Below are 14,880 nucleotides of genomic sequence, written 5' to 3' on the forward strand. Positions count from 1 at the left end.
TAGTTTATAATCCTGTTATTTGGTCCGTTGTAGCCTTTATGTCCTGCGGGATATGCAAACTTTAGCAGCACGACTTGTTCGACTGATAAAGAAACACACAGGGAAACATACATTCGAAATGACACAAGACATTTGCATACGAGGGGATGAAACTTTCTGCCAGGAGGGAAGTTTTGTTTTTGGCATAATGGAGAGATATGATACCTTTTTAGTTTTTTGGAAGAAAGGTACAGATTCCTGCAACAATGTTGTACATTTTATTTATTTTATTTTGCCAAACACCCATAGAAATATTCTTGCTAAATTGTCACTCTATTTTCCTGCATGTATTTTTCGCAGCTGTCGGTCTTCATGGCCGCGAGTGTCATGCCCCTCTGTGTCCTTGTCTGGCATTGTGGCCACATTCCGCACGAAGTTCAAGTGCCAGCAGCATCACCTGTGCCACCTCCATCTGTTGTTTCCCCCTAGACGATAGAAGGGGACTAGCAGCAGCCATGGGCTTGCTCCTCTCCTCCATCGTCCAACTGCCTGCCTGCCTTAGAGGCCACCCATAGCGTTTGGCTTTTTGCAACACAAACAAAACGTCAGTCAGGCAGCGCCACAACACAATTTGTGCTGCATTGCAACATTTCATTTATTTCCATTGGCAAAAATAGTCCGCGGTGCCCCCGTGTTCGTGTTCGTGTTAGTGTCCGTGGTCCGTGGTCCGACGACGGTGTTTACTTTGGCAGCACTTGAAAACAAAAATCCGAAAACCGAAATTCAAATTCAAATTCAAATTCAGAGACCAAGAGAGACCCCGACGACCACCCGCATTTGCCAGCAAAGAAATAATATTTCCAAATTAATAACAATTAAAAGTTTCTCCTCTACGGTACGGCACGGCACGGCACGGCACAGGGCGGCACCTTGGCCAATAAAATGGAAATTTATGGGTCACACATGAGCGGAGGCAGTGAGTGGCTCAAGGAGAATGCTTTCCTTTTCGGGGTTTATTAATTGGCCTGAGGCTTGAGTAAAACTAGTGGTCGTCTTAGGGGAAATTTGTCTTGCTTTCAGCTTCGGGAAAAGGGTTCTTCTCACCTACGACTTGCCCCCACTCCAACCCTAGAGAAAGGGATTCAATTTGAGGCTGCCACATGTGTGTGTGGGCTGTGCTCAGAGTTGATGGACCAGATAAATGTGCCGCTCGCTTTGGGAGAGATTGTAACCAATTTCTGGTGGTGCTGCTGCCTCTTCTGTGGCTGTAGGTAAAGTGATAAGGCATCCTGTGCCATGGCAGGATGTGTGGCACACATCGGACACAGCGACAGGGACACACATGCTGGGGTAACCACATAATAATTCTTGGGAACAATGTAAGCGTCAATTGTGCTGCTTGCATGGCCAATGGATGGGATGTGGGCTTGTTCTTTGGCCCATTCTCTGTAGTACGAGTAGAAGACATTGCCCACATTTGTGGCAGTCTAAGACTTCGACTCAGACATCAGGGAACACGAGGGCACGGCAGGGCAGGGCAGGGCAGCACAAAGACGACAACGACAACGTCGGCACATGCCACACGTCAAGTCGAGAAATTTAAATTAAAAACCTTTTTTGCATGAAATGTTTTCCGTTTGCCTGCAAGCGGATGATGCATATGTTTTCCCACTAATGTCTGGGGTGGGGAGGTTGTTTCTGCCTGCTGATATCTTCAGAATGAGAGGAGAGGAGGATTGGAGGTAGCAGCTCAAGAGATAACATTGTAAAAGATAGTGCAAGCGAGTGGTTGGCAGTGAGAGAGTCTCTTAAAGTTATGAGAGGCAAGTGCTAAAGCTGTTAATTGCAAAGAAGGAATGATAATAGAGCTCTAGATTATGGTGAGTAGCTGGGGACTTTTTAAAGAGCAGAAATACCATTAGGAATAGTGGAAAATATTGTAAATTATATGACAAATGTAGAGCGTTGAGTGTGTAAATGAAATACCTTTTTTCCAGTAGAAGTTCGCGTGTTTTCCATTGCGATTATATTCCTTCCTTTAGCACGGCATCTATAATAAGAAGAATAAATAACTATAATGCTTGGAGTAATTGTTTCCCAAGAAAAATTCGTTGTGGAGAAACACCTTTCGGCACATTTCGATCAGGTTTGATGGAAGGAGACAAATAGTTTCCATTTGTATCAAACCAGTTCTAATGGATGAAAGAGACAGCGAATTCTTTGAACAAAAAGCAGATAATGAGCTCACTCCGGGCCTCTCTTTTTGCTCGATTGTGTGGTTATTGCATCTGTGTGAGACTTTTATCAGCTTCACCGAACCGCGTCGAGCAATCACGCGTAAATTCTAAAGACGCAGCTCTCCGCAGAGTTCTCTCTCTCTCGTTGCTGCCTATAAAAGTAAATCAGTTCTCAGCTCAGCTCTCCCCTCCCCTTGGATCTCGTACCCCTCTACAATTTTTCTCTATGCTTCTTGGGTTTTTTTTCTCTCACATATGGCACCACGATTCGAGTGCGGAGTGGAGTGAAGCAATTAATTAGTGTGCTTAATTCGGATAATTATTCCAGGCAATAAAATTTTCAATACGTTGCGATGATGACGATTGTACGGGTGCCACGCCCCACTCCAGCAGTCTTGCCACACTGCCACACCTACCCGAACAGAGTTGGGAGACAGAAGGACACGTTTAATTCAATTCGCGAAGGTTCCTTGACTTGTTTCGTTCTTGGTTCTTTCTTATTTATAAAATAAAGAGAAACCCGAGGATAGAACTGGAAGTAAAAAATTGTACTGTGAGGAGGAGGTGCAGGAGAAGGGGGAGGACATTTAAATTCAAATTGTTCGAAGATGCTCTGACAAAGAAGCAGCAGCGGCGCCACACGTCGGATTAATTTTATGTGCCCCAAGGAAGAAGGAGCAGCGGCAGCATCGGCATCATCCACATCGCAGGACATTTCTCCCTTTGGTTCAATTAGAGAACAACTTTGGGCGGTGTGGGGGGGAAGTCCTTTGGCATTTGCCATTGGCTGGCGTGCTATGCAATTGTTAAAATCGAATTAAGCCACGGTGTCGCATACTTTTGATCTCCCTGACGACGACGACGACGATGCCGGCGACATCGACACCGAGGACGTGGACCAGGAGTTGGTGTGGCGTGGCGTGGGCGTCCCTCGTTCAGCCAATGAAATGTTGCAGTTCTCGGGCGAATGTCCTTACATTGTCCTTGCCATTGAATGGCCCTTTGTCGCCATCCATCCATGAGGTACGAGTGGTGCGAGCGTTGCCCTTCCCCCCCTGAAGATTTCGGTTTCAATTTCGGGTTTGCTTGGCGCAAATGAAATTAAACGAAGATTAGTCGTGTGCTGTAGATTCCGCGTAGATTATTCCAAGAAATAAAAATCTACCAGAGACCAGAGAGAGAGAGAGAGAGAGAGAGAGAGAGAGTATGGGAGATGCAGATACAGATACTATTGCCAGAGTGAAAGATACAGATACACTTACACTCCAGGGTAGAGTGGCGTTCATTATTTTTTCGTTTTGCCGGCTTTTGCTTTTGCTTTTGTTTTATTTTCATTTTCATTTTCATTTGTATTTTTATTTGTATTTTCCTTCTTCTTGTTTGCTTTTTATGGCCCCCTGAAGGTGATTTGCCCTTCCCCCCACTACCGTGGCAGGGGGGAAGGAGGCTGAAGATTAGTCGTGGAGTAGAGGTTGGCGTGGAGTGGAGCACAAATCTGAGCAAATCACAAGCTCCATTTAACCCACAAATGATGGCCAGCTTTGGCATCTGATGGAATTTATGAAAGAGTTTTCTTGTACGAGCACTCAGGATTGGGCATAATGAATGGAAGGATCTACTTAAGCAGTCTGGAGGCTCTTGAATTGCCTCTGACGGGGGTATTTAGATATGTAACTGGTGATTTTCATCAGATTCACGATGATTTTCACCTTTTTCCTGGGCAACCTGGCCCGACTGAGACATCTGTAGGTGTCATAAGTCGTTCCTAATCACTGTCATTTATTTCAATCAAGTAATTCAATTTTTTACGATCGAACTGAGATCATTAGAGCCACGTGGAGCTTTGTTGTTGCTGCTCTATACTGGCGACTGGCTTAAGTGGACTCTGAACTAAACTAGTAGGAGAATATTCCGCACAAAGATGCACAGAACCCTTGCATACCCTTCATAGAGAACTATTTTGTATGGGAAAAGTGTTTAAAAGTCATAGGAAATTTGATTTCTATACGAACGCTATCATTCATGGTTCTTATGATATATTTATCTTTTGTGGATCTTTCGCTGAAGTACCTCAGCATCTTAATGGATAATTGTGAAATTTCCAATAGTGTATTTATTGCCTCGCTTTCGCCATCTTAAAGCTGATAATGTCCACTTTTAGAAGAGTAAAATGAGCTGTCTTTCATCATTGGCGCAAGCTCCAGTGATAACCTTTGATCCGCAACCTCCATCCTGGGATACTTTCAGGGTTCACTCGTTTCTCAATTGCCACTCTGGGTCTGTTCGCTTTCCCCGCACTTTTTACAGCTTTCCTCTGTTTCTGCGCTGCTCGTGTGTTCAATTAAAAAATGGTTGGCATTAATTGCTAACCAATTTGCAGTCCGGACACTTCCTGGCTCTGGCCTGTGTGGCGGCTGTGGCGGGACGAGTGTCTCAAGTGTCCCGAACTGGATTTTCCTGCTGTTCCCCATCCTCCATCCTGCGCTCCTTCTGACACTTTGACGAGCAGCAGATGAAGCGGAGGCCGTTGATGGTGACATTTTTTGCATATTAATTGAAGACAGGGCCGGTCCCTGACTCATCCTTCAGTCGAATAACCATACCCCCCCTCCCCATCCGTTCCCCATTCCCCGTGGCCCAATCCATAAGGTCCCGTCCCTTGGCTTCATTTGCGGTAAGTTCATTAAGTAATAAAACATAAATTTTTTGTTGTTGATTTTTTTCTCGTTTTTCTTTTATTTTTTTCACGCTTCTGGGATTGCCCCCGTCCCGTCTGGCGTTCGGTCATCAAGTTCCTGATACTTTTTTCCCCGTTTGCCTTGCTTTTAATGCTTTGCATATTTCTTTAATGAATTAATTCTGTTTTGGTTTTCGGTTTGGCTCTCTGTTGATTCACCGTTCACTGGACTTTGATAAAAAGCCAGCAAGGCAGCAGAAAGGCGATAAAAAAGCAACGCCGACAGACCTCTGAGAAATTATATTTTGTATAATTTATGCGAAAAACATTACGGGTAGAAATCAGAGTGGCAGAGAGAGGAAGCCCGTTCGGGCTAAGGGAGTGTTAATTATGCGCTAGCTGGACAAAAGTTTTCTATCAATTTTGTGAAATATAAATTTGTGAGCGTAAAAACATGTTTTGCATATGAAAATGTTGTGGGGAAACTAGTCGAGAAATGTGGCGCTTTTGCTTCAGCGCGGCTAATTGCGTTCTCTGGGGAGCACTCCAAAACTTGCATCCAATTGCAGAGGACAGGAGCTGATGATCTGATGACTGGTTCTGGGATTCTGGGATTCTGGGCTTCTAGTGTCAGGTTGTCACTTTCTCTCTCTCTCTCTCTCTCTCTCTCTCTCTCCGTTCTGTTGCAGTTGTTTGTTGTCTGCTGATTGGTGACATGCCATGTCCCCTGCCCAAGCCACACAAATGAGCCGTGCAATTGTCGCAGGCAGCCTTCGTATTGACAGCTCCCATTGATGCAGCTCCAGAGGAGCCACTGAAGACCCTGCGGGATTCGTCTCGTGTTTCCGAGGCGTGCACACGGCGGGGCTGACTGACAACTGTCGTCGGTTTCTATCTTCTATTCTGACACTGAAAAGTGTGACGATTTATTTGGCATATGTGGCATGTGGCATGTGGCATTGGGGAGAGAACAAAGTGGAGCAGATGCCACAGCTCTTGCTGCCTTCCACTGGACATCATTAGTCTTGGATCGTCTTTGACTCTGCGGAAATCTTAATAGATTTATGCTCATCGCTTCAACAGATTCTTTTACTCACTCTGATCATTTGTCACGGTGCTCGTACAAGCGGAACCATCATCCATTCTGTGGCTCGGAAAAGTCAACAATTGTGTGTCTGAATACTCGATGGATGTTTAATAGATTTTTGCCTTTTAAGTTATGGCAAATAAATCATGAAACAAGTTCTTTTCAATTCCCCTGATGTTCTTGGCATCCATCGGGTGCAGAGACGCGTTTCCATGTGTTACCTTGGCGCTTGGAGATAGCCGTGCCCCAGCCGCAGCGCAGATAGACTTCGAAATCGATGTCCACCAGAGTGAGTATATTGTCTATCAGATCACACTCTTCTTATCTCTGACCGATAGGTTCAGTTCAAAGGGTCAGTGGAGGCCAGCGATAAGCTCTAATCAAATCGGGTTCCATGTGTAATCGCAGGCACTTCGAGTGTCATCTGTGCATTCTGTGTACAACTCTCGATCCGCTATGTTGCGTCTGAGCTCGCTGCTGCTGCTGCTGCTGCTGCTGGCACTCGTGGCCACCGTGTCCGTCCACGGGGAGTCGATCAACTTTCTCAACTGTGAGGACAGCGTCGATGTCTGCACCGTGGATGCGGTGCGAGTGACGCCCTGCCCCCAGGCGGCCAGTAATGCCGCCTGCCACATCCGCCGTCGGCGTCCGGCAAAGATGAGCTTTGACATTACGCCAAAATTCGATGCCGACCACCTGGTGGCGACTCTCGGCTGGGTGAAGAGCGAGGATGTGGAGCTGCCGCTGCTCAGCCTGGAGCGGGATGCCTGCAAGGCCACCGGCTGCCCCGTGAGGAGTGGCGTGCAGCAGACCTACACCACGGAGGTGCCCATCGAGGCAAAGTTCCCGATCAGTCCCTACACGATCCGCTGGGCCCTCAAGGATCCCGTGAGCGGCAAGCGGTGCTGCTTCACCATCGACATCAAGGTGGTGCGATAGGAGGGGGGAGAATGGAATGGGACTGCTGAATAAAATCTTCTATCTTCTGTTAACAATTTTGTGCGTTTTTTAATTATCCGTGGAATCGTTAAGGTTACGGCTCTCTGGGGAATCCCTCGGATACCGGAATCGGAACGGATATATATTTGCTGGCGACTAATTTGGACCTCGCGAGCTGCTCTGCCCGCGAGCAGTCCCAAAAAAAAATGTAGAAAACTTTGATTGAACTTTTGGGTGCCATTAAAAGGCCTCCACCTCCCCTCCGCTGTGGGTCTTATCAGCGTCGTCAAACAATTAAAAATTGAGCACTTAAGTTGTGGTCATAAAATCATTTGTTTTTCTTTTTTCCCTTCACATTTTTCTTCATTTTTTATTGTTTTTCTGTTCACATTTTTCAGTGGTGGAAAATTCAAATAGCAAATCACTTTTGCTGACCTGTAAACTGGGGGAATGGGAGGGTATATTGTGTTTTAGAAGAGGATTTCATGGATATGGTTTTTGATTTCATTTCATGGATTGTTTCTCAAATGTTGTTGTTTCTGTTTTCTCTGAGGAATCCAGCATTTTGGCCCACATTTAAAGGTGTTCATCTCCCAGTATTTCAAATAAATATCTTTAAAATATTCCTTAATGCACTTTGCATCCAACGATTCTTGGAAATGTTCTTCAAACATTTTCCAAGGGTATTCTTTTGTGCCATTACTTTCTGCAACTCGATCCAATCGTTTCACTCTCATTTTTGTTTGTTTACCTAAACGAAAACCCGAGTAGTCTTCACTTTCTGAGCGCATGGGGAAACCATTCAGGGGCGGGGGTCACCAGATAGGCCTGACCCCAATGAAAAAGTAAGAAAAAGAAAAGTGAAGCGACAGCAGCCGCCACTTGAGCAAATAATAATAACGAGAATAATCAGAGGGAAAAGTCCTTTAATAAAACACATTGTGACTCAATTTTGCAGCAGATTCAGATTCAGATTCAGTTTTTGTCGCTTATTCAGACGGTGACATTGGCCTCGCCGTACTTGAAGCCCAGGACGTAGGGCATTTTTGTGAGCTGCGAGAGGATGTGGCACTTGACCTCCTCGAAGCAGGGCGTGGCATCCACGTAGAGCACCTCCCGTCGTTGGCTGAGGTAAGCGTTGAGGAGCGGCTCACTCTTGCGGAACTGCTGCATCTGGCGGTCGAGGTAGGTGACATTCGCCTGTGGCCCCGAGGCGTAGCTCTTCACGAGAATGCGCATGCGGGCCATACGCTCCTCGATGCGCAGGAAGATCAGGTGGTTGGGTGGCGCTGTGAAGCCCTCAAAGAGCTCCCGGGCCTCGCAGCTGTTGTTCGGGTAGTTGATGAGGATCCAGCCGCGGTGCAGGGCATCGTCCCTGAGCAGCCGCTTCTGGATGAGCTTCCCGATGGCCTCGGAGCGCCCGAAGACGCAATCCTTCTCAATAACTGCCTGTAGCTGGCGGGTGTTCTCGTCCTGAGGCTGTCCGTTGATGCTGTGGTAGGCAAGGACATCTGCATCGATGATCAGCAGGTTCCAGCGCTTGGCCAGCGCATGAGCCAGCGATCGCCGGCCCGATCCCGGTCTGCCATGAAGCACAAGACGATGCTGGAATGCACATGGCAGCTGGTAGAAGTCTCCCCGCACTCCATGATGCACAGCATCCAGGTTCTTGGTGTAGATGTCCACCCCAATGCGCCGTATATTCTGACCCATCCAGCGGCGCAGATCCTCGACAGGCTGCTCCGAGACCTCCGCCAGCAGACGGCTCATCACCTCCAGCAGCTTGTGCTTCTCCATGTAGTACATAAAGGCGGCTCCATACTCCACGAGCTGCGATTTGTCGAACGTTTGGGGCAGGGACATGCCAACAAACAAATGTAGTTGTTACTTTGGTGGGAAATTATATGAAGTTAAAGCAAAGGAACACGGAATTTTGAGACTATTTTCAAGGGTTTGTTGTGAGCAAATTTCTTGACTGCATCCTCTCCCGAGTAGATATCTTTCTTGTCTCCCATATCCCCTGTATATCTTGGTTTTTCGAAGGGTTAATTCTTCAGCCCTTCCATCGCCACTCGGAGACTCCTCACACGAGCAATAACCGAATGTCCATTACCATTAAGAGTGCTGTTTCTGTTGCTTCCATTATTATTACCATATTAATTGCTTCCGTTACAATATTAGAAAATGGCGCGTACTTCCGGACACTCGGAGGGATTTCGAGGCCAAGACGCTACCCATTTAATGGCCAACTAATGTCTTCCCACAGCCAGTTTCAGAGCCCCATTCGGAGCCAAGTGAAAGGCAAATTGGCTGCCATATGAGCGCCGTTTCTTGGGTGACAATATTTTGCAGCGAATTATGACAGCTCTTTTGTCTTGGAACAATTTAAAAGCGTTATAGATGCGCTGCTAACGGACTGCCAAGTGTTGCCTAAATGTCTGTCATACTTTATGTTGTCTTATGAGCCAGCAGCACATCCTGGGCATGTCCTGGCGACTGCCTGCTGGCTGCTGGCTAAGCGGGAATGCAGGCGGATCGCCTTATGAGTAGATGCCATGAATGCCGCCTGCTATCCGGACTGGACCACTCCACTGTGGGTGGAGTTCTGGCTTCTCTGAGGGGCTAATAAAAACCAACACAAGATGAAAAATAGTTTCCTGTTGCTGCCTTGGCTAGGGCTGTAGTCCTTGGCAGTACACTCTCCATATTGTTATGTCAAATATGCTGTTAATATCTTGCACACACTAATATCATGGCAACTCTTTCTCCCCCTCCTTGGCAATGCATTTGCTTTGGGGTTTATCGACGGGCTGCTCCATCTTGAAGGGAATGCTATAAAAAAAGGGAGGAGGATCTTAAGATGGGAATAAAGGAACAAAAGAGGAGTACAACCCTAGAAAGCGGGTTTAATGGGGAGAAAGGGTTGGGAAAGCTCCTCAAATGGGTCTCATTATGGATCAGCAAGGGAGTCCTTACCATATCTATATTTATTTATAAATAAATTTCTTACAACAGTGAAACTATCATTACATCAAATTATTCATCGAAAAGGCAGTTTTATGGAGAACATTTCTGTTGTTTCTGAAGATAATCCCTGTAAATGTTAGACACATATTTTGTATAGATATTTCTACGAGTCAGAGTCATGAAATTACTATTCTCCGATCGTAACTACGATCTTTAAGGGCATCCAAAGTTTTGGTAACCCTTTCCCTTCTTGTTTTTAATTATATTAAAAAATCGTAAGCAAAAAACAACCAAAATATGAATAAACGAATATGAATCTGTGTGAATGTGAATGCAAATGTGAGTAAGCTTTGAGGCTGTAGCTGTGGCTGCCACAAAGCGCAACATTTTTAATTAAAGTCAAAGCGAAAAGCGAAATGCGACAACGGGAACGACGACATCGAGAACGAGAAACAGAAACAGAAACAAGAAAATGATAACAGCTCCGTCCGTCCGTCTGTCCGTTTGTCCGTCCGTCAACCTCTCTCTCATCTCTGCGCCGCTGCGATGTTCTTCGGAGAACTGTGCTAAATTACATTTCATCATTATGGCCAGCGTCCGTCCACACACACGCAAAGCAAACACCCATAAACACACTCATATTCACATATTCGTATTCGTATTCATGTGTGTATCCTTTTTTAATCGCCAAAATTGTGGCACAAGCCGCCGCCATCTGACGCAGCGTCCAAGTCGAGTCACTGAAAGCAACGAGTCACACACAGAAAAAGCGACAGGAAAGGAATGGCAGTTGCAACGAATATGAAGATGCTCTATAATAAGTGCCAATTGGGAACATATAGATACTGGAAGACGTAGGAAAAATGCTCAAGATATATGCAAATTTTTAGGATTAAGAATAAACTTTCTGAACGAAGTTTTGAATTCCGATTCTTCAGTTCTTTACATCAGCAAAGTGGGATAATCTCTCATAATGTTTGTACTACTCCCAGTAAGTGTAACTGAAATAGTTTCCGCGGCTTTGTGAGAAACTACGCCACTGATGGACGGACAGAAGCGCTGATTGAGTGAGCAATGGGAAACGGGCACACGCTTCAAAAGCTTCAAAGGCCAGAGAGGGTGGAGAGTGGCTCATGGTCGAAGTGGTAGTACCCCTTGGAAACCAACTTAAACAAAAATCTGTACAGCATAAAGATACCCCTGCTACCCTGTGGCAGCTGCAGCTGCAGCGTCAAACAACGTAGTACTCCACAGCGCAGTGATAAGAAAAAGTGACGTTCGGTACTAGGCACCGCGTAGAGTAGGCTTTGGCTTTGGCTTTAGCTTCTAGCTGTAGATTGTTGCACGCTTTTTGATGTAGGCCGCTGCCTCAAGTCAGAGTGCACTTTGGAGAGGCTGTTGCATCGCACTTTGGTGTGGCAGTTGTTGCCTCATGTGGACGCGACGGCGGCGTCTTATCTGGTTGGGCCTTATCGACGACACTTCCTTTGCCGCCGCTCATCTGACCGCACAGGCCCAGCCGGAAGTAATGAGTGCCGTGTCGACTTTTGGCTATCAATTTCACAATTGCAAAGGGTTTATCAGCCACAGAACCAGCATGCAAAGCGCATGAGGGAGAAAGGAACTGAGCGTGGGAGGTGCTCAACCTCTTCTTTTCTTTTTTGTGTTCTGTCAGCCACAAAACACTCTCCACTCAACAATTAAAAATCATTTTTCATCTGCCAGCGCACACACAATTGCTAGTCAACGAATCCTCCAGAGAACAGGAGAGCTGGAAAAAAATGCGAAAAAACAAAGCCACATATCAACAGGCGGGCGGGCGGGCGTTCGGGCGGGCTTTGGCTGGAGCCAGGAGTTGGCCTGTCGGCCAGGGATGTGTGGCATATGCGAGGGTGGTGCAGTGTAGAACTTTGTCATGCCGACAATTTGCTGCCAATATTTTGCCAATTTTTTTCACACCAACAGAGGGGAGGGGGAGTGTCGGCCTGTGCTCTGGTTTGCCTTCAATTATGCAGCAATTGAAAAATTACTACGTGTGCGACAATTTGAGATTCTGATTCGGTTTTTTCGCCTGCCTCTTCGAGGAAAGGGGTTGAATGAGTGTTAGGATGTGGGAAGGGGTGCTGCATGAGTGGCAGGACGACAGACAACAGGTTTTAAATTTGTCACCGCCACAACAACGGAACAACAGGAATGACAAACGCCAAATGAAGCGCAAATTTAATTACGTGAATTTGATTGGATTAACTAGCGAAACCTGAAATCCTGGCTACCTCCTGGCTTTCCATAAAAACAAATTTAAATATGCCGCACACATGTGCTTGCCCCCACTGCCACTGCCTCCTGCCAGGGCTGTCTAGTCGCGTAGGTGAGTCGTAAATTTACGCGCCATTGTTGCCCTGTGGCTCCCATCCTGCTGGTCCTGCTGGTCCTGCCGGCTCTCCGCTTCTGCGTGTGTGTTGACGCCAATGTTGGACACCTCCACCCACCACGGGACGTGGACGTTATCTTCCTTTTTTGGCCTTTTCACTTATGCAAACGGAACATTTGAAAAATATGTTGGCAACACACAGGATAAACAGAACGGCAGCCAAGTGCAGCTGATGCCCCCAGACACAGACACAGACACAGACACAGAAACACAGATGCTGGGGCTTTCCTTTTGCAGAGTGTCTCTGCCTCTGCCTCTCCGCTCTGACATTTTAATGAGCATGCAACGTTGCAACGTGCAACGTGACGGGGTCCGGCTCCGGCACCCAAAAAGCCTTGTTAAATTCATTAGTAAAACGTTGCACCTTCAGCGCAAATGCAGAGAAAGAGAGACTGTGGCAGGGGTAGGCTGTGAAGCACACGTCTGTTGGGCCTGATGTTGCCACACAGCAGCACACACACGAAATTAAAACCTCCCTAGCCCACGGTCGCAACCTGAACAGCCAGCCCCATCCAGTGCTGCCCCAGCAGCATCCGTAGCATCCGTAGCATCCGTAGCATATCGCCCGCCACACACCACGAACCAACAGACAACATGACATGATACCGATACTAAACTGACACTTTGACATGGACTTAACCCTAAAAACGCTTTGTTGGCTTTATTGGTGTCGGTTGCCGTTGCCATTGCCATTGCCTGCCTGCCTGCCTGCCCCCAACAGGGCAGAGGATGGGCAGGGTCATGCTGCGTGTGCTGGGGAGAGGCCATCAGCCCCCCAAAAAGGTATCCACTTGATTTTTGCACTAATTTACGTGGATTAAGCGCTCCTCTCCTCCCCTCTCTCTCGCTGTGTGTGTGTCTCGTGTGACTCGTGGGGTATTAAGCTTAAATACCTTTTAATTGACAATTTGTGTTTGGCTATTTGATGCCTGATTTTTGTTTATTTATTGTGTGTGTGCAGGGCTTGTGTTTCGGATCATTATATTAAATATACAAACAAGTATAGAGTGAGGCAGAGGTAGTTAATTAATTTCTCCTGCTGCTAAACTTTATAACAATTGAAAGTTTTTAATGGAAATGTAAACTTTAAGCGAAAGTTTTTCCTATTTATGCTCTGATCCATCTCCTCCAATTAACCTTTACCTTTGACCACAAGTTTTTCATGGCTGCTGCAGGTGAAGCTGCGCCTCATTTGTATGCCACTAAACTGGGCAAAAGTTTTCCATCTAACAATTGCCTCGAATCAATTCCTGTGCACTTGCCCCTACCCCTACAGCGCTCCACAGCCACAGAGCCACAGAGCCACAGCCTCTGAAAAGCTGAAAAGTCGCTTGTCTCGCCACACAAGTGCAAAGTTTTCTCTTTTACACAGAAAAAATTGCTTAAATCAGCGAGTTTTTTGCGCTATTTCCAGCCGCTCCTGCCACCATTCCGACGGGGAAAAGTTTTAGCCGGGGTCAGTCAGCCGCTTAAGCCGCCGCCGCACGGTGCAATGTTGTCTATGCACAGGGAGAAAATGATAATGAAGAAATGATTGTCCCAAAAAATGATATTTCTCCCTAGATTGTCACATAAATTCTTGCAAGAAAGAACGCTCTGAATATTCTGATAGGAAAACAACAAAGATTGTCCATCAGTGTCCACATTTGAGGAACCCATTGAGGAACTTTCAGCATATTTTTTCTGGACTTTATCATCTTAAACTAAGAAAAGCAACATCTTCCCAGAGATCAGACAAATGTGATGGATCAATTCACCTCTTCCGCCAACAACTCCTTTAAAAACAAATCTCAATATTCTTCTGCTCAGTTTTCTGCCAGTGCACCTTTATCTTCTTCATCTAATTGAACCCAACAGATATTTTCAATTAGCAGCAAAACATTTGTGAGCTAAAAAAGTTTTATTTAATTTTTTCGTTTGCTGCTTTTGGAGCATGGAGTGCCTGCCCTAGACCCGGACACCTTGAGCCAAGGGATTGGGATTCCTGCGGGGCAAACACGTCCAGCAACTAGAACACACAGGTCCTTGCACAGGCGCCAATAAAAAAGGGCACCTTAGTGCCGTGCCGGGAAGCAACTTTGGCCAGCGGCGGGCAAACTTTTTAATGCCATTAAAGAACTCAAAAAATGACGCAACAAGACGCCGAAAGTTTTCCTCTGTTTTGCAGCGAAAAAGGTGTGGGCAGGGCAGGGCAGGGAAATTCAATGCAGGAGTGGAGAAATTTAAGCGCAAATTTGGACAACGAACATAAATCAATGTGTGTGTGTGTGTGTGTGTGTGTGTGTGCTTTTCCTTGGTGTCTGGGAAATGGATGTATTTTTCGGGGATTTTCGCAGGGCCACTTTATGGGGCGGGGAAGTGCGTAAATTGAATTGATAAAAGCGGGGAGTGGTCCGTGGCCTGTTAGCAAAAATGCAAATTGCAAATGCGTGATGCTCGTGTGACGGAGTCCTGCGCCGGAAATGACTACAAAATGTTGCAAATCTACAACTTGAGATAACAGTCCGAGAGTTCAAACAAACTAATTCAGAAGTGTGTGCGCTCCATGGTCGGAGGTCCGTGT

At 46.4% G+C, this 14,880-nt stretch overlaps 2 protein-coding genes and 1 long non-coding RNA gene across 3 annotated transcripts; 1 reads left to right on the top strand and 2 right to left on the bottom strand.

The window, feature by feature from the left end:
• Positions 1-5,178: 5,178 nt before the first annotated feature.
• On the bottom strand, positions 5,179-6,246 carry LOC117583395. The gene is made up of 2 exons (XR_004573792.1): positions 5,991-6,246; positions 5,179-5,935 (listed from the first exon to the last, which is right to left on the bottom strand). It is a non-coding gene; the product is annotated as an uncharacterized LOC117583395 (long non-coding RNA).
• Positions 6,247-6,397: 151 nt separating this feature from the next.
• Positions 6,398-6,975, top strand: LOC117583394 (MD-2-related lipid-recognition protein-like). The gene has a single exon (XM_034271678.1). It carries the CDS (start codon positions 6,437-6,439, stop codon positions 6,917-6,919), a length of 483 nt encoding a protein of 160 aa, XP_034127569.1. The 5' UTR covers positions 6,398-6,436; the 3' UTR covers positions 6,920-6,975.
• Positions 6,976-7,872: 897 nt separating this feature from the next.
• LOC117582939 lies at positions 7,873-8,802 on the bottom strand. Its single transcript, XM_034271043.1, has one exon. It carries the CDS (start codon positions 8,780-8,782, stop codon positions 7,913-7,915), a length of 870 nt encoding a protein of 289 aa, XP_034126934.1. The 5' UTR covers positions 8,783-8,802; the 3' UTR covers positions 7,873-7,912.
• Between the last annotated feature and the right edge of the window lie 6,078 nt (positions 8,803-14,880).

The sequence above is a fragment of the Drosophila guanche genome, unplaced genomic scaffold (assembly GCF_900245975.1).
Source record: "Drosophila guanche unplaced genomic scaffold, DGUA_6, whole genome shotgun sequence".
Classification (NCBI taxonomy): domain Eukaryota; kingdom Metazoa; phylum Arthropoda; class Insecta; order Diptera; family Drosophilidae; genus Drosophila; species Drosophila guanche.

Coding starts and splice junctions, on each gene's coding strand:
- LOC117583394 (XM_034271678.1), top strand. CDS start 6,437: ATGTTGCGTCTGAGCTCGCTGCTGCTGCTGCTGCTGCTGCTGGCACTC.
- LOC117582939 (XM_034271043.1), bottom strand. CDS start 8,782: ATGTCCCTGCCCCAAACGTTCGACAAATCGCAGCTCGTGGAGTATGGA.